General features: G+C 51.5%; 1 protein-coding gene across 1 annotated transcript in view; it reads left to right on the top strand.

The window, feature by feature from the left end:
• Positions 1–18,054, top strand: part of LOC132765492 (proteoglycan 4-like) — a 26,093-nt gene continuing 8,039 nt past the window's right edge. Inside the window, exons 1-3 of the mRNA XM_067464098.1 lie at positions 1–199; positions 301–374; positions 16,816–17,038. Of these exons, the coding sequence (XP_067320199.1) occupies positions 83–199; positions 301–374; positions 16,816–17,038 (414 nt within the window). The 5' untranslated portion in view covers positions 1–82. The remainder of the gene's footprint in view (positions 200–300; positions 375–16,815; positions 17,039–18,054) is intronic.

The raw sequence follows: 18,054 nt of genomic DNA on the forward strand, positions 1-18,054 counted from the left end.
GTTTACCTGGTTGCCATGGAGACCAGGGGTTCGAAGGGACCTCACGTCAGTTGGCCCTGCCATTGCCTTCCTGGACGCCAAGATGGGCAGAGGGCTCTCCAGGCAGCTCCAGCAGGGGCCGCCCCCCACAGAGGACGCTCCAGCCCAGGACCCCCCGCGCGCCCCCCTCAGGACGGCCTCACACACGTCATGGTTCAGGGTGAGGGCCACACTCCCCTCCCGCTCCCCTTGGGGCCCCTTTGGGGACAGCCCTGTTCTGGCGCCAAGGGCCCCCTTCATGGCCTCCCTTTGCTTTTGCAGAAGGTCAGGACGAGGCACCCACATCGCCGCGTGGGCCCCGAAAACACAGAGGATGTTCCTGTGGCTCCTCCAAGGTAAGCCCTGGGCCCCAGTTCCCTCCAGGGGTCCCCCTCTCTCCCCCCAAGAGAAGACCTGGCCCAAGAGGGAAAGGGTCCCCAGGAGAGGAGCAGCCTGCCTTCTCCCTTTGGGTCCCAAGTCCACTCTCAGGGAGTCCCTTTGCGGGTAGAGAGAATTGGTATGTGGGTGGGGATTGGCCAGGGGGATTGTGAGGTGAGGGGAAATTTGCATATGGGAGGTGATTGGCCAAGGGAGGCAGAAGAGGGAGGGGCCACGGGAAAGAAGGGGGTATATTCAAAGTTTGGCAAGGGGGGATTGTGAGGTGAGTGGAAATTTGCATATGGGAGGTGATTGGCCAAGGGAGGCAGAAGAGGGAGGGGCCCCTGGGAAGGAGGGGGGATATGCAAAGTTTGGCAAGGGGGGATTGTGAGGTGAGTGGAAATTTGCATATGGGAGGTGATTGGCCAAGGGAGGCAGAAGAGGGAGGGGCTCCTGGGAAGGAGGGGGGATATGCAAAATTTGGCAAGGGGGGATTGTGAGGTGAGTGGAAATTTGCATATGGGAGGTGATTGGCCAAGGGAGGCAGAAGAGGGAGGGGCTCCTGGGAAGGAGGGGGGATATGCAAAGTTTGGCAAGGGGGGATTGTGAGGTGAGGGGAAATTTGCATATGGGAGGTGATTGGCCAAGGGAGGCAGAAGAGGGAGGGGCCCCTGGGAAGGAGGGGGGATATGCAAAGTTTGGCAAGGGGGGATTGTGAGGTGAGTGGAAATTTGCATATGGGAGGTGATTGGCCAAGGGAGGCAGAAGAGGGAGGGGCCCCTGGGAAGGAGGGGGGATATGCAAAGTTTGGCAAGGAGGGATTGTGAGGTAGAGGGGAAATTTGCATATGGGAGGTGATTGGCCAAGGGAGGCAGAAGAGGGAGGGGCCCCAGGGAAGGAGGGGGGATATGCAAAGTTTGGTAAGGGGGGATTGTGAGGTGAGTGGAAATTTGCATATGGGAGGTGATTGGCCAAGGGAGGCAGAAGAGGGAGGGGCCCGTGGGAAGGGGAGGGATATGCAATATTTGGTAAGGGGGGATTGTGAGGTGAGTGGAAATTTGCATATGGGAGGTGATTGGCCAAGGGAGGCAGAAGAGGGAGGGGCCCCTGGGAAGGAGAGGGGATATGCAAAGTTTGGCAAGGGGGGATTGTGAGGTGAGGGGAAATTTGCATATGGGAGGTGATTGGCCAAAGGAGGGGGATGAAGGAGGGCCCCCTGGGAGGGAGGAGGATATGCAAAGTTTGGCAAGAGGGGATTGTGAGGAAGAGGGGAAATTTGCATATGGGAAGTGATTGGCCAAGGGAGGCAGAAGAGGGAGGGGCCCCTGGGAAGGAGGGGGGATATGCAAAGTTTGGTAAGGGGGAATTGTGAGGTGAGTGGAAATTTGCATATTGGAGGTGATTGGCCAAGGGAGGTAGAAGAGGGAGGGGCCCCTGGGAAGGAGGGGGGATATGCAAAGTTTGGCAAGGGGGGATTGTGAGGTGAGTGGAAATTTGCATATGGGAGGTGATTGGCCAAGGGAGGCAGAAGAGGGAGGGGCCCCTGGAAAGGAGGGGGGATATGCAAAGTTTGGCAAGGGGGGATTGTGAGGTGAGTGGAAATTTGCATATGGGAGGTGATTGGCCAAGGGAGGCAGAAGAGGGAGGAGCCCCTGGGAAGGAGGGGGGATATGCAAAGTTTGGCAAGGGGGGATTGTGAGGTGAGTGGAAATTTGCATATGGGAGGTGATTGGCCAAGGGAGGCAGAAGAGGGAGGGGCCCCTGGGAATGAGGGGGAATATGCAAAGTTTGGCAAGGGGGGATTGTGAGGTGAGTGGGAATTTGCATATGGGAGGTGATTGGCCAAGGGAGGCAGAAGAGGGAGGGGCCCCTGGGAATGAGGGGGGATATGCAAAGTTTGGCAAGGGGGGATTGTGAGGTGAGTGGGAATTTGCATATGGGAGGTGATTGGCCAAGGGAGGGAGAAGAGGGAGGGACCCCTGGGAAGGAGGGGGGATATGCAAAGTTTGGCAAGGGGGGATTGTGAGGTGAGTGGAAATTTGCATATGGGAGGTGATTGGCCAAGGGAGGCAGAAGAGGGAGGGGCCCCTGGGAATGAGGGGGGATATGCAAAGTTTGGCAAGGGGGGATTGTGAGGTGAGTGGGAATTTGCATATGGGAGGTGATTGGCCAAGGGAGGCAGAAGAGGGAGGGGCCCCTGGGAATGAGGGGGGATATGCAAAGTTTGGCAAGGGGGGGATTGTGAGGTAGAGGGGAAATTTGCATATGGGAGGTGATTGGCCGAAGGAGGGGGAGGAAGGAGGGCCCCCTGGGAGGGAGGAGGATATGCAAAGTTTGGCAAGGGGGGATTGTGAGGTGAGTGGAAATTTGCATATGGGAGGTGATTGGCCAAGGGAGGCAGAAGAGGGAGGGGCCCCTTGGAAGGAGGGGGGATATGCAAAGTTTGGCAAGGGGGGATTGTGAGGTGAGTGGAAATTTGCATATGGGAGGTGATTTGCCAAGGGAGGCAGAAGAGGGAGGGTCCCCGGGGAAGGAGGGGGGATATGCAAAATTTGGCAAGGGGGGATTGTGAGGTGAGTGGAAATTTGCATATGGGAGGTGATTGGCCAAGGGAGGCAGAAGAGGGAGGGGCCCCGGGGAAGGAGGGGGGATATGCAAAATTTGGCAAGGGGGGATTTTGAGGTGAGTGGAAATTTGCATATGGGAGGTGATTGGCCAAGGGAGGCAGAAGAGGGAGGTGTCCCTGGGAAGGAGGGGGGATATGCAAAGTTTGGCAAGGGGGGATTGTGAGGTGAGTGGAAATTTGCATATGGGAGGTGATTTGCCAAGGGAGGCAGAAGAGGGAGGTGTCCCTGGGAAGGAGGGGGGATATGCAAAGTTTGGCAAGGGGGGATTGTGAGGTGAGTGGAAATTTGCATATGGGAGGTGATTTGCCAAGGGAGGCAGAAGAGGGAGGGGCCCCGGGGAAGGAGGGAGGATATGCAAAATTTGGCAAGGGGGGATTGTGAGGTGAGTGGAAATTTGCATATGGGAGGTGATTGGCCAAGGGAGGCAGAAGAGGGGGGGGGCCCGGGGAAGGAGGGGGGATATGCAAAATTTGGCAAGGGGGGATTGTGAGGTGAGTGGAAATTTGCATATGGGAGGTGATTGGCCAAGGGAGGCAGAAGAGGGAGGGGCCCCGGGGAAGGAGGGGGGATATGCAAAGTTTGGCAAGGGGGGATTGTGAGGTGAGTGGAAATTTGCATATGGGAGGTGATTTGCCAAGGGAGGCAGAAGAGGGAGGGGCCCCGGGGAAGGAGGGGGGATATGCAAAATTTGGCAAGGGGGGATTGTGAGGTGAGTGGAAATTAGCATATGGGAGGTGATTGGCCAAGGGAGGCAGAAGAGGGAGGGGCCCCGGGGAAGGAGGGAGGATATGCAAAATTTGGCAAGGGGGGATTGTGAGGTGAGTGGAAATTTGCATATGGGAGGTGATTGGCCAAGGGAGGCAGAAGAGGGAGGGGCCCCTTGGAAGGAGGGGGGATATGCAAAGTTTGGCAAGGGGGGATTGTGAGGTGAGTGGAAATTTGCATATGGGAGGTGATTTGCCAAGGGAGGCAGAAGAGGGAGGGGCCCCGTGGAAGGAGGGGGGATATGCAAAATTTGGCAAGGGGGGATTGTGAGGTGAGTGGAAATTTGCATATGGGAGGTGATTTGCCAAGGGAGGCAGAAGAGGGAGGTGTCCCTGGGAAGGAGGGGGGATATGCAAAGTTTGGCAAGGGGGGATTGTGAGGTGAGTGGAAATTTGCATATGGGAGGTGATTGGCCAAGGGAGGCAGAAGAGGGAGGGGCCCCGGGGAAGGAGGGGGGATATGCAAAGTTTGGCAAGGGGGGATTGTGAGGTGAGTGGAAATTTGCATATGGGAGGTGATTGGCCAAGGGAGGCAGAAGAGGGAGGGGCCCCTTGGAAGGAGGGGGGATATGCAAAGTTTGGAAGGGGGGATTGTGAGGTGAGTGGAAATTTGCATATGGGAGGTGATTTGCCAAGGGAGGCAGAAGAGGGAGGGGCCCCGGGGAAGGAGGGGGGATATGCAAAATTTGGCAAGGGGGGATTGTGAGGTGAGTGGAAATTTGCATATGGGAGGTGATTGGCCAAGGGAGGCAGAAGAGGGAGGGGCCCCGGGGAAGGAGGGGGGATATGCAAAATTTGGCAAGGGGGGATTGTGAGGTGAGTGGAAATTTGCATATGGGAGGTGATTGGCCAAGGGAGGCAGAAGAGGGAGGGGCCCCGGGGAAGGAGGGGGGATATGCAAAATTTGGCAAGGGGGGATTGTGAGGTGAGTAGAAATTTGCATATGGGAGGTGATTGGCCAAGGGAGGCAGAAGAGGGAGGTGTCCCTGGGAAGGAGGGGGGATATGCAAAGTTTGGCAAGGGGGGATTGTGAGGTGAGTGGAAATTTGCATATGGGAGGTGATTTGCCAAGGGAAGCAGAAGAGGGAGGGGCCCCGGGGAAGGAGGGGGGATATGCAAAATTTGGCAAGGGGGGATTGTGAGGTGAGTGGAAATTTGCATATGGGAGGTGATTGGCCAAGGGAGGCAGAAGAGGGAGGTGTCCCTGGGAAGGAGGGGGGATATGCAAAGTTTGGCAAGGGGGGATTGTGAGGTGAGTGGAAATTTGCATATGGGAGGTGATTGGCCAAGGGAGGCAGAAGAGGGAGGGGCCCCGGGGAAGGAGGGAGGATATGCAAAATTTGGCAAGGGGGGATTGTGAGGTGAGTGGAAATTTGCATATGGGAGGTGATTGGCCAAGGGAGGCAGAAGAGGGAGGGGCCCCGGGGAAGGAGGGGGGATATGCAAAATTTGGCAAGGGGGGATTGTGAGGTGAGTGGAAATTTGCATATGGGAGGTGATTTGCCAAGGGAGGCAGAAGAGGGAGGTGTCCCTGGGAAGGAGGGGGGATATGCAAAGTTTGGCAAGGGGGGATTGTGAGGTGAGTGGAAATTTGCATATGGGAGGTGATTTGCCAAGGGAGGCAGAAGAGGGAGGGGCCCCGGGGAAGGAGGGGGGATATGCAAAATTTGGCAAGGGGGGATTGTGAGGTCAGTGGAAATTTGCATATGGGAGGTGATTGGCCAAGGGAGGCAGAAGAGGGAGGGGCCCCGGGGAAGGAGGGGGGATATGCAAAGTTTGGCAAGGGGGGATTGTGAGGTGAGTGGAAATTTGCATATGGGAGGTGATTGGCCAAGGGAGGCAGAAGAGGGAGGGGCCCCTTGGAAGGAGGGGGGATATGCAAAGTTTGGCAAGGGGGGATTGTGAGGTGAGTGGAAATTTGCATATGGGAGGTGATTTGCCAAGGGAGGCAGAAGAGGGAGGGGCCCCGGGGAAGGAGGGGGGATATGCAAAATTTGGCAAGGGGGGATTGTGAGGTGAGTGGAAATTTGCATATGGGAGGTGATTGGCCAAGGGAGGCAGAAGAGGGAGGTGTCCCTGGGAAGGAGGGGGGATATGCAAAGTTTGGCAAGGGGGGATTGTGAGGTGAGTGGAAATTTGCATATGGGAGGTGATTTGCCAAGGGAGGCAGAAGAGGGAGGTGTCCCTGGGAAGGAGGGGGGATATGCAAAGTTTGGCAAGGGGGGATTGTGAGGTGAGTGGAAATTTGCATATGGGAGGTGATTTGCCAAGGGAGGCAGAAGAGGGAGGGGCCCCTTGGAAGGAGGGGGGATATGCAAAGTTTGGCAAGGGGGGATTGTGAGGTGAGTGGAAATTTGCATATGGGAGGTGATTTGCCAAGGGAGGCAGAAGAGGGAGGGGCCCCGGGGAAGGAGGGAGGATATGCAAAATTTGGCAAGGGGGGATTGTGAGGTGAGTGGAAATTTGCATATGGGAGGTGATTTGCCAAGGGAGGCAGAAGAGGGAGGGGCCCCGGGGAAGGAGGGGGGATATGCAAAATTTGGCAAGGGGGGATTGTGAGGTGAGTGGAAATTTGCATATGGGAGGTGATTGGCCAAGGGAGGCAGAAGAGGGAGGGGCCCCGGGGAAGGAGGGGGGATATGCAAAATTTGGCAAGGGGGGATTGTGAGGTGAGTGGAAATTTGCATATGGGAGGTGATTGGCCAAGGGAGGCAGAAGAGGGAGGTGTCCCTGGGAAGGAGGGGGGATATGCAAAGTTTGGCAAGGGGGGATTGTGAGGTGAGTGGAAATTTGCATATGGGAGGTGATTTGCCAAGGGAGGCAGAAGAGGGAGGGGCCCCGGGGAAGGAGGGAGGATATGCAAAATTTGGCAAGGGGGGATTGTGAGGTGAGTGGAAATTTGCATATGGGAGGTGATTGGCCAAGGGAGGCAGAAGAGGGAGGGGCCCCGGGGAAGGAGGGGGGATATGCAAAATTTGGCAAGGGGGGATTGTGAGGTGAGTGGAAATTTGCATATGGGAGGTGATTGGCCAAGGGAGGCAGAAGAGGGAGGTGTCCCTGGGAAGGAGGGGGGATATGCAAAGTTTGGCAAGGGGGGATTGTGAGGTGAGTGGAAATTTGCATATGGGAGGTGATTTGCCAAGGGAGGCAGAAGAGGGAGGGGCCCCGGGGAAGGAGGGAGGATATGCAAAATTTGGCAAGGGGGGATTGTGAGGTGAGTGGAAATTTGCATATGGGAGGTGATTGGCCAAGGGAGGCAGAAGAGGGAGGGGCCCCGGGGAAGGAGGGGGGATATGCAAAGTTTGGCAAGGGGGGATTGTGAGGTAGAGGGGAAATTTGCATATGGGAGGTGATTGGCCAAGGGAGGCAGAAGAGGGAGGGGCCCCTTGGAAGGAGGGGGGATATGCAAAGTTTGGCAAGGGGGGATTGTGAGGTGAGTGGAAATTTGCATATGGGAGGTGATTTGCCAAGGGAGGGAGAAAAGGGAGGGGCCCCTGGGAAGGAGGGGGGATATGCAAAGTTTGGCAAGGGGGGATTGTGAGGTAGAGGGGAAATTTGCATATGGGAGGTGATTGGCCAAGGGAGGCAGAAGAGGGAGGGGCCCCTTGGAAGGAGGGGGGATATGCAAAGTTTGGCAAGGGGGGATTGTGAGGTGAGTGGAAATTTGCATATGGGAGGTGATTGGCCAAGGGAGGCAGAAGAGGGGGGGCCTTGGAAGGAGGGGTAATATGCAAAGTTTGGCAAGGGGGGATTGTGAGGTGACTGGAAATTTGCATATGGGAGGTGATTGGCCAAGGGAGGCAGAAGGGGGGGCCTTGGAAGGAGGGGGAATATGCAAAGTTTGGCAAGGGGGGATTGTGAGGTGACTGGAAATTTGCATATGGGAGGTGATTGGCCAAGGGAGTGAGAAGAGGGAGGGGCCCCTGGGACGGAGGGGGATATGCAAAGTTTGGCAAGGGGGGATTGTGAGGTGAGTGGAAATTTGCATATGGGAGGTGATTGGCCAAGGGAGGCAGAAGAGGGGGGGCCTTGGAAGGAGGGGGAATATGCAAAGTTTGGCAAGGGGGGATTGTGAGGTGACTGGAAATTTGCATATGGGAGGTGATTGGCCAAGGGAGGCAGAAGGGGGGGGGCCTTGGAAGGAGGGGGAATATGCAAAGTTTGGCAAGGGGGGATTGTGAGGTGACTGGAAATTTGCATATGGGAGGTGATTGGCCAAGGGAGTGAGAAGAGGGAGGGGCCCCTGGGACGGAGGGGGATATGCAAAGTTTGGCAAGGGGGGATTGTGAGGTAGAGGGGAAATTTGCATATGGGAGGTGATTGGCCAAGGGAGGCAGAAGAGGGAGGGGCCCCTGGGAAGGAGGGGGGATATGCAAAGTTTGGCAAGGGGGGATTGTGAGGTGAGTGGAAATTTGCATATGGTAGGTGATTTGCCAAGGGAGGGAGAAGAGGGAGGGGCCCCTGGGAAGGAGGGGGGATATGCAAAGTTTGGCAAGGGGGAATTGTGAGGTGAGGGGAAATTTGCATATGGGAGGTGATTGGCCAAGGGAGGCAGAAGAGGGAGGGGCCCCTGGGAAGGAGGGGGGATATGCAAAATTTGGTAAGGGGGGGATTGTGAGGTGAGGGGAAATTTGCATATGGGAGGTGATTTGCCAAGGGAGGCAGAAGAGGGAGGGGCCTCTGGGAAGGAGGGGGGATATGCAAAGTTTGGTAAGGGGGGATTGTGAGGTGAGTGGAAATTTGCATATGGGAGGTGATTGGCCAAGGGAGGCAGAAGAGGGAGGGGCCCCTGGGAAGGAGGGGGGATATGCAAAGTTTGGTGAGGGGGGGTTGTGAGGTGAGGGGAAATTTGCATATGGGAGGTGATTGGCCAAGGGAGGCAGAAGAGGTAGGGGCCCCTGGGAAGGAGGGGGGATATGCAAAGTTTGGCAAGGAGGGATTGTGAGGTAGAGGGGAAATTTGCATATGTGAGGTGATTGGCCGAGGGAGAGAGAGGAGGGAGGGGTCCCTGGGAGGTAGGGGGATATGCAAAGTTTGGCAAGGGGGGGATTGTGAGGTGAGGGGAAATTTGCATATGGAAGGTGATTGGCCAAAGGAGGCAGAAGAGGGAGGGGCCCCTGGGAAGGAGGGGGGATATGCAAAGTTTGGCAAGGGGGGATTGTGAGGTGAGTGGAAATTACCATATGGGAGGTGATTGGCCAAGGGAGGCAGAAGAGGGAGGGGCCCCTGGGAAGGAGGGGGGATATGCAAAGTTTGGCAAGGGGGGATTGTGAGGTGAGGGGAAATTTGCATATGAGAGGTGACTGGCCAAGGGAGAGAGAGGAGGGAGGGGCCCCTGGGAGGGAGGGGGATATGCAAAATTTGGCAAGGGGGGATTGTGAGGTAGAGGAAAAATTTGCATATGGGAGGTGATTGGTCGAGGGAGAGATTGGTGGGAGGGGCCCCTGGGGGGGAGGAGGATATGCAATGTGTGGCAAGGAGGGATTGTGAGGTAGAGGGGAAATTTGCATATGTGAGGTGATTGGCCGAGGGAGAGAGAGGAGGGAGGGGCCCCTGGGAGGTAGGGGAATATGCAATGTTTGTCAAGGGGGGGATTGTGAGGTGAGGGGAAATTTGCATATGGTAGGTGATTGGCCGAGGGAGAGATTGGAGGGAGGGGCCCCTGGGAAGGAGGGGGATATGCAAAGTTTGGCAAGGAGGGATTGTGGGGTAGAGGGAAAATTTGCATATGGGAGGTGATTGGCCGAGGGAGAGATTGGTGGGAGGGGCCCCTGGGGGGGAGGAGGATATGCAAAGTTTGGCAAGGGGGGATTGTGAGGTGAGGGGAAATTTGCATATGAGAGGTGATTGGCTGAGGCAGGGAGAGGAGGGAGGGGCCCCTGGGAGGGAGGGGGATATACAAAGTTTGCCAAGTAGGTAGAAGTATTTTTAGGGCCTTTTACTCTCGCACTTAAGACCTGGCGGTTTACTAGAGCATTCGATCTCTGTTAATTTTTAATTTTTGTATGTATGTATTTTATCTTTTATAATTTAGCTGTAAATCACCTGGAACATTCTTGGATGGAGGGCGATTAATAAGTTATTAAATGATGATGATGATGATGATGATGATAAATACGTACTACAAACACACTTATTTACAGTTACAATCAAATGAGACAGACTTTGTTTTGCAGTATTTACGTTTGCAACATTCATATTTTCTAAATCATTATAGTTACAAAACGAGCTGCGATATGTCTTCAAGGTTTTTCTTTCTTCTTTGGTTTCAATTACAAATACAGTTATAGTTACAAACACAATTGCAAATTCACAGATATAAGTGGGGATTGTCTTGCATCCCAGCAACCTATGTGAGGCCTTTTCTCCCAAAACAAAGAACTAATTAGTTCAAGTATAGTTTAGTCAACAGGAGTCGATCAACTGATTGAAACTTTATTAAAGAAAATGGTGTTCTATAGAAAAGCTACTTCAATGGTACACTCCGGAGTACAGAATAGCAAAGTATTTCCAAGATATACATGAAAGGCAAAAGGAGAAGTACATCTAAATACTGGCTTCAAAAATCATTCCAAAATATAGGTTACAGCAATAATCTTCTTGATGCAGCAAACAGCAGAGCCCAATACTGAAAGTAAAGCCAAAAATCTCCAGACAAAGAACTGTATCCAAAACGTGATTCCCCAATACCAAGCAAGAAAAAATGACATGAAAACAAGGCCATAAGCACATGAAATCAGAGCTGATGCGGTTTAACCTGGGGAAAGAATTTGGAGAAGGAAAGATTGTAAAAAAAATAAAATATTGAATTTATGTATATAATAAAAGTTAGTGTTTGTATGCGGCAGGAGGGAGGGCAGTGTATGTATGTATGTGGCAGCGTTCTGATTGGCTGATACATCCACAGCTTTCTGATTGGCTACCACATTCATAGGCCACTGCTAGGCCCCAAAAGAGGATGCCATCTTCCCTTTTCAACATTGACCCAAAGAAGTCAGCTTTTGGCACACAGAGCTTCCAAGACCCACTCTACACCCTGGTGCAGTTTGAAGGAGGATGGACCATGGATGATGGGACTTGAAGTACCTTCACTCACTTCCTGAGACCACTACGATCCTCATCCAATGACCGATAAACACCAAACTTGGCACAAAGAGCCCCCATGACCCACTCTACATCCTGGTGCAGTTTGAAGGAGGGCAGACCATGGATGATGGGACTTGCAGTACTTTCATTCATTTCCTGAGACCACTGCGACCCTCATCCAATGACTGCTAAACACCAAACTTGATACACAGCACCCCATGACCCACTCTACATCCTGGTGCAGTTTGGAGGAGGGTGGACCACTGATGATGGGACATGCAGTACCTTCATTCACTTCCTGAGACCATTGCAACCCACATCCAATGACTGATCAAAACCAGACTTGGCACATAGAGCCCCCATGACCCACACCACATCCTGGTGCAGTTTGGAGAAGGATGGACAATGGAAGATAGGACTTGCATATGGGAGTTGTAGTTCACTCGTGTCAGCGGCCAAAGAACAGCTGCCCCATGAACTGTGTCGAGATAAGAAATGTGACGTGCTGTGTGTCCAAGAAACAACAGAAGCAACCAAAAGTTCCAGGAATGATCTTAGTAGCAAAAAGACCACATGCACAATATGGAAGCACTGTCTTTGTAAAAGCAGGCCTCCAAGTCAGCAGTGCCCATAACACTGAAGAAAACAATATAAAGGTTATAGAGTAGAGCTTAATAACATCACATTTACCTCTGTGTACAAACCCCCAAATGAAGAGTTTTGTTTCTCCTCTCCTGAGAACTTTGTTAGGCACCAAAGGGAGGTTGTAATTGGTGACTTTAACAGCCATAAGCCATGTATGATGCTATGCCCAGGAGGATAAAAATGGAGAGGCTTTCCTCTCCTGGGCTGAACTGCACAAACCATCACTTATTCATGATAGTAGATTCCCACCATCCTACAACAGTGGGAGATGGCACCGAGGATACAACCCAGACCTCTTGTTTGTGAGCGACAGCATTGTGCAGCAATGCACTAAATCAGTGGGACCACCAATACCAAACACACAGCACTGACCAATAGTATGCCAATTGTTCCCAACTATAAGGCCTCAGAAAGTCCGATTTTAAAAAAGATTCAACTTCAGAAAGGCAGATCAGACTAAATTCTCAGGCATGTTCCATGACAAGATCATATCGCTCACCCCAATCCCCGAGGAACACAAGCACTTTATTGAAATAGTACAAACCTGCTCACGAGCCTCTACACTGAGAGGCTGCAGAACACACTTCCTTCGGGGCATTACTCCTGAAACAGCTGCCTTGCTGGAAGACTATTACAGGCTCCACAACGAAGACCCATTTAGTGAGCAAACTTCAGGCAGTGCAGAGCATTTTGTCCTCCATCTCTGAAGCCAAGAAAGAACTGAAGTCGACATGGGAAGGAGCAGTCAGAAGGCGTGGAGGCTGCTAAGACAGTTGAGCAATGATTCCCCACAAACTAATACTCATGCCAACATAAAGGGAGATCAGATAGTGCATCAACTTCTGAAGAATGGGAAACCCAACCTTGCCACCAAAGTAGGAAGGAAACCAATAGTCAGACAACCTGAAACTGAGAACAACCTTCATGAACCCTTTACATCTACTGAATTGGACATGGCCTTCAATAGATGCAAAAATGGCAAAGCAGCTGGCCTGGAAGATCTAGGGATGAAACAAATTAAGAACTTTGGCTCAAAAGCAAGGTGCTGGCTGCTAAAGCCGATGAACAACTGCATTGCATCCTGTCAGATCCCCAAAATCTGGAGGAAAACAAGAGTCATGGCCATCTTGAAACCAGGCAAAGACCGCAACGATCCAAAAAGCTATAGACCAATCTCTTTGCTGTGCCATCTTTACAAAGTTCTGTAGAGACTTATTCTGCATAGAATCGTGGAAAAAGTAGACCCATTTCTGATCCCACAGCAAGCTGGCTTCAGGAAAGGCAAAAGCTACACATCACAAGTGTTGAACCTGACTCAGCACATAGAAGACGGCTTTGAAAAGCAGCAGATTACAGGAGCTGTCTTCATAGACCTGTCAGCAGCCTATGTAAATAATCTCCTTCTCCTGAGGAAAAATCATAATATCACAAAGGACTATCGCCTAACCCGCTTCATAGGAAATCTGCTACAAAACAGGAGCTTTTTTTGTTGAATTTCAGGGCCAGAGAAGTAGATGGTGAAAACAGAAGAACAGTCTGCCTCAAGGGAGCGTGCTTGCTCCATCAATGTTCAACATTTACACAAATGATCAACCACTGCTGATAATTTGTGTAAGAAGGGACAGAGAGTTTCAACTGTGCTGATGATCATGCCATCACCGCTCAAGCAGGGAGCTTTGAAATGGTTGAACAGAAGCTCTCCAAAGCTCAGTCATGTTAAAAATATAAATAAAAACATCTAACCACTTCATCACATAGACTAAATTCCACTTAAAATTCAGGAAGCCCCTGATCCCACCACATTCATTTGGCCTCAAGTTTAGGAGAGAGCAATCTTTGTGTAGTTTTTAAGTGTGGGGGCCAGCAGTCTTTTTCAACATGTCAGGAGGTGGTGAGGAAATTAGGTTGTTGTAGGTTTTTTGGGGCTATATGGCCATGTTCTAGAGGCATTTTCTCTTGACGTTTCGCCTGCATCTATGGCAAGCATCCTCAGAGGTAGTGAGGTCTGTTGAGGTCTGGTGAGGAAATTGATTTTTTTGAATCATTGGGAAGTTTGACCTTTCCTGTAATGTAGTGGCATTTGTTGCTCCCAGTTTAAAATGTGGGCAGGGAAGTTGTGGGAGACTCCCTCCCGGGCACACAGAAGACTGGGCGGTTAGTAAAAGTTCCGTCACCGCCATTACCTTTTCCTCACCGAGAAAGTAGGTCTTTGCCAAAACAATTTAAAAAAAAGCCTTGAAAATAAGCCCAGAACTGTAATGTGATGAGAAATTAACTCAAAGAATGCGGATACATACTGAGTTGCATGGTAGTGTGGTGAGGGTAAACAGTTCTCCCATTTTATAGGAAAGGGGAGCTCTACTCAGCTGAATCTTTTCACCCGTTTAATTACCTTAATGCAATGAAGTCCTTACAAGCATCTATACAAAACACGGTATTGCACTCTACTCCAGTCAGTAACGTGATGGCGTTTTCCGTCACTCCAGATTAATTTCCTTCACCAAAAGTCTGTCTAAACAGGAAAGTTTTTAATTGGTTCTTAAAAGAAGAAAGGAGGGCACTGTTTTAATTTCTTTCGGGAGGCTGTTCCACTGGCTCGGGAAGGCCACCGAGAATGCACTCTCCCTCATTGCTGTCAGCCACATTTGCGACTTTGGTGGAAGTGAGAGTAGAGCTTCCCCTGAAGATCTTAAAGAGCGAACTGGTTGGTATGAGGAGGTGTGGGCAGATAAGTAAGTTGGACCTCAACCATTTAGGGATGTAAAGGTTAAAACTAGCACCTTAAATCAGGCTTGGAAAGAAATTGGCTGCCAGTGCAGGTGCTGTAGCAGAGGAGTTGTGTGCTCCCTGGGCTGCAGCTCTTTGGACTAATTGGGTTTCCGGGCACTCTTCAGGGGCAGCCCCACATAGAACCTGTCACAGTAGTCTAGGTGGGATGTAACTAAGGCGTGGATCACCATGGCCAAGTCTGGCTTCTCAAGGTACAGGTGCAGCTGGCACATAAGTTTTAATTGTGCAAAGGCCCTCCTGGCCTGTTCCGTCTCCCATGAGACTGGGACTATTACCTTTGTTCGTTGCTTGATTCGGCTGCCTTTGCCCTTTCCTTTAGAAGTTTCTGCAGCTTGCAAGTCCTAGAGTTGCAGCCAAAGGCGGGAAAAAGGGGACCCAGCCTGCAAACCCTTTGCAGTGATTGGCTTAGGGTGCAGCTCTTAGAGCCCGCCCTTTTTCCTGGGGAGAGTTTTCCTTTTAAGAATTTCCCTACCCTGTTCAGTTCCAAAGAAGCCTTTTGGATATGCTGAGGGCCAAATAGGGGAGCCCAGAAAAAACCACCGCAAAAACTACTGGCTATTGAGATCAGCTATTGAGCAATTGAGAATTAAGATAAGTACAATTGGGATAATATAGTTAGATAAGCTAAATTAACAACTATTGAGATAAGAATAATTGAGGTCTATTGAATGGAGGAGTATTGAGTTAAGTATAGTGAGATAGGTTTAATTTACTATTGAGAGAATAATTGTATTGACTATTGGGAACAACTATTGAGAGCAACTATTGAAATAAATATCCCCTTTTTGATGTTTAGACCTCGCAGTGGACTCCATTTTTTATTATCTCAATTTTCTCCAGAAAGCCCCAGCAGTTCAATCAGACATAGGAACAGCACATCAGAGTTTGGTTTACAAAGCGTCTGGGTGTAACGGCACATGGCCACCACCGACACCTAGGCTTCCAGGCGTAGTGAGAAGTTCAGAAAGACCCCCATAGTGCAGACCTGATGTTTCCAGGGGAGTGTATCCCCATCTAACACAGGTTGCCTCCTATACCTTAATCTGCCTTACGATTGATACTGTTTGGTTTCAATTTCAATTTGTTTGTCCTCATCCAGTCCATTACAGCTGCACTGGTTCAGGGTCTGAGTGGCATCCTTCGCCTTCGGTTGAAATGAGCAGTAGCGTTGGGTGTCATCTGTGTACAGATCGCACTGAACTCCAAAACTCCGGATGATGCAGGACCCCCCAATGGCCATAGGGTCAATCAGGCATCCCCTAGTGCCACCTTCTGGGTCCGTCCTTCCAGGAAAGACCGGTGTCACTGTAAAACAGTGCCCCCGAGTCCCATCCCAGCCAGGGGAACCAGAAGGATACCATGGTCGATGGCACTGAAGGCCGCTAAGAGGTCCAAGAGAACCACCAGGGACACACTCCCCTGTCTAGTTCTCTGCGTACATCATCTCCCAAGGCAACCAAAGCCCTCTCTGTCCTGTAGCCAGGGCTAAAACCAGACTCTTCCTTCTCATTAGAGACAATCTAATATGTAGACCTGTTTGAATTGATTTTAAAATCCTGTTCAAATTTGATTTTTAAGATTTTCCATGGAACCCCTAAGGGTGCTTTTGTGGAACAATAGGGTTCCATGCAACAGACTGGGAGCAGGCACTAGTCTAGGCCGTAGGGGAAAATGTTTGTGGGCGGGGCTTAGCTGTGGAAGGGCAGGAGGGAGGGGCCTCAGGGAGGCAGACATTATGCAGGGGTGAGAGAGAGGGAATTTGCATATGGGTGCTCAGGCATGTAGCCAGGGGAGGGGCTCGGGGGGCTTCAGCCCCCCCCGAAATTTTCATGGTGGTTCGCGAAAAGGCCTTATTGGTGCATTTTTTAAACTGTTATGTTTATTCATATCATGATCTGATCACCATACTCAATATATCCCATGTGCATGGGGGTATTGGGGTAATGATACAAAAGGTTTGCTAGGCTAGACCCTCTTTCACTCAGACTCAGCCCCCCCCCCCGAAACTCAGCCCCCCCGAAACCCCCCCTGAAAAAAAATTCAGCCCCCCCCCGAAACGAAATCCTGGCTACGGGCCTGTGGGTGCTGATTGGCTGGCGGAGGAAGTAGCGAGAGGGGCCCGTAGGATGGAGAGGTTTCTATGCAGAGGGAATTTGCATGTGGGTGCGGATTGGTGAGCGTGGAAAGGGCCAGCCAGTCACCAGCCACATGTAAATCCCTCTCCTCCTCTCAATCCCAAACTCCCGCCACTCAATCCTCAGGCAGACCCCTAGTTGCCTTGCCAGAGCTCTCCCTCCCTCCCAGTGGCAGCCAGTTCCAGGGGTCAATCTCTTGCTAAGTCCCTTGGAGTGGAGAAGAGGGATGCCCTCATGGGGCCCCATGTGCCTCCAGGACCATCCATTGGAGGGAAGGAGGGAGCCAGGGGGGCTGCAGGACCCTTGGCCCCATCCAGGGGGTGGGATGCCCCAGTCTCTCATGCTGTGTGGCCTTCTATTGCCCCTTTCCAGACCTCCCGAGCCACAAGGAACCTGCGCTGAGGAGCCACAAGGAACCTGCGTGGAGGAGCCACAAGGAACCTGCGCGGAGGAGCCACAAGGAACCTGCGCGGAGGAGCCACAAGGAACCTGCGTGGAGGAGCCACAAGGAACCTGCGTGGAGGAGCCACAAGGAACCTGCGCGGAGGAGCCCTCTCTACCGTCGCACATCATTGAAGTGAGGCCAGCGTCGAAGGTAAGGAAGGAGGCCTCTCCCTCTCAGGAACCTTTTAGAAATCAGGTCTTCTATCTCCTTCAGGGTTCCATTTGTGAGCCATAACCAGGTCTTCTCTTTATCAACTTTTCCTTCACTTTTGTCAAGGAACAAAACCAGGGGGGTTGTTGCAGGGAGGTGGGAGTGTTTCACACTCGGCAGCTTGTCTGGTCCACGGCCATGCCCAGGAAGTTGTGCCCATTAGCCCCAGTCCGGGGCAGAGCCTTTTCCTGGCTTGCGCCTTGTCCTCCACTGCCACGAGGCTCATCTGCTTCAGGCCAGCACACTCCCCTTCTTCTGGGCCTCTGCCCCAGGGACAGGGAGGACAACTCTTTCTCCTCATCCTCCACCTCCATCACCTGTTTTATAACCACAGAGATGAATGGGCCAAAATAGATCAATTTCACCAAAGGGAATGTTGGAGGTGCAAGACGCAGAAAAGCGCTCTTCCCATATTTGGTGAACTTGTAAGATGGTACAAGATCTTTGGGAAAATGTGATTAAAGAAACAAGCAAAATTATGACTAATAAGGTTAAGAAAGGCCCAGAAGAGTGTCTTTTAGGGCGATTTAGAGAGATAATTAGCAAAGGAGATGAAGAAGTATGTCAATATAGATTTGTTGCTGCTAGAACAGTGTCCAGGAGATCACGAAGAGTCGGAAGCGACTGAACGAATGAACAACAACAAGAGTAGTGTTACTCAACCTTCCGAATGCCGTGACCCTTTAATACAGTTCCTCAACCATAACATTATTTTCATTGCTACTTTAAAAAAAATCATGTCAGAAGCAACTTGAGAAACTGCAAGTTGCTTCTGGTGTGAGAGAATTGGCTGTCTGCAAGGATGTTGCCCAGGGGACGCCCGGTAATTTTGCTACTGTTATGAATAGTAATGTAAATACCGGATATGCAGGATGTATTTTCATTCACTGGATCAAACTTGACACAAACACCACCAATATGTCCAAATTTGAATACTGCTGGGTTTGGGGTGGGGG

This window comes from Anolis sagrei, chromosome 2, assembly GCF_037176765.1.
Source record: "Anolis sagrei isolate rAnoSag1 chromosome 2, rAnoSag1.mat, whole genome shotgun sequence".
NCBI lineage: Eukaryota > Metazoa > Chordata > Lepidosauria > Squamata > Dactyloidae > Anolis > Anolis sagrei.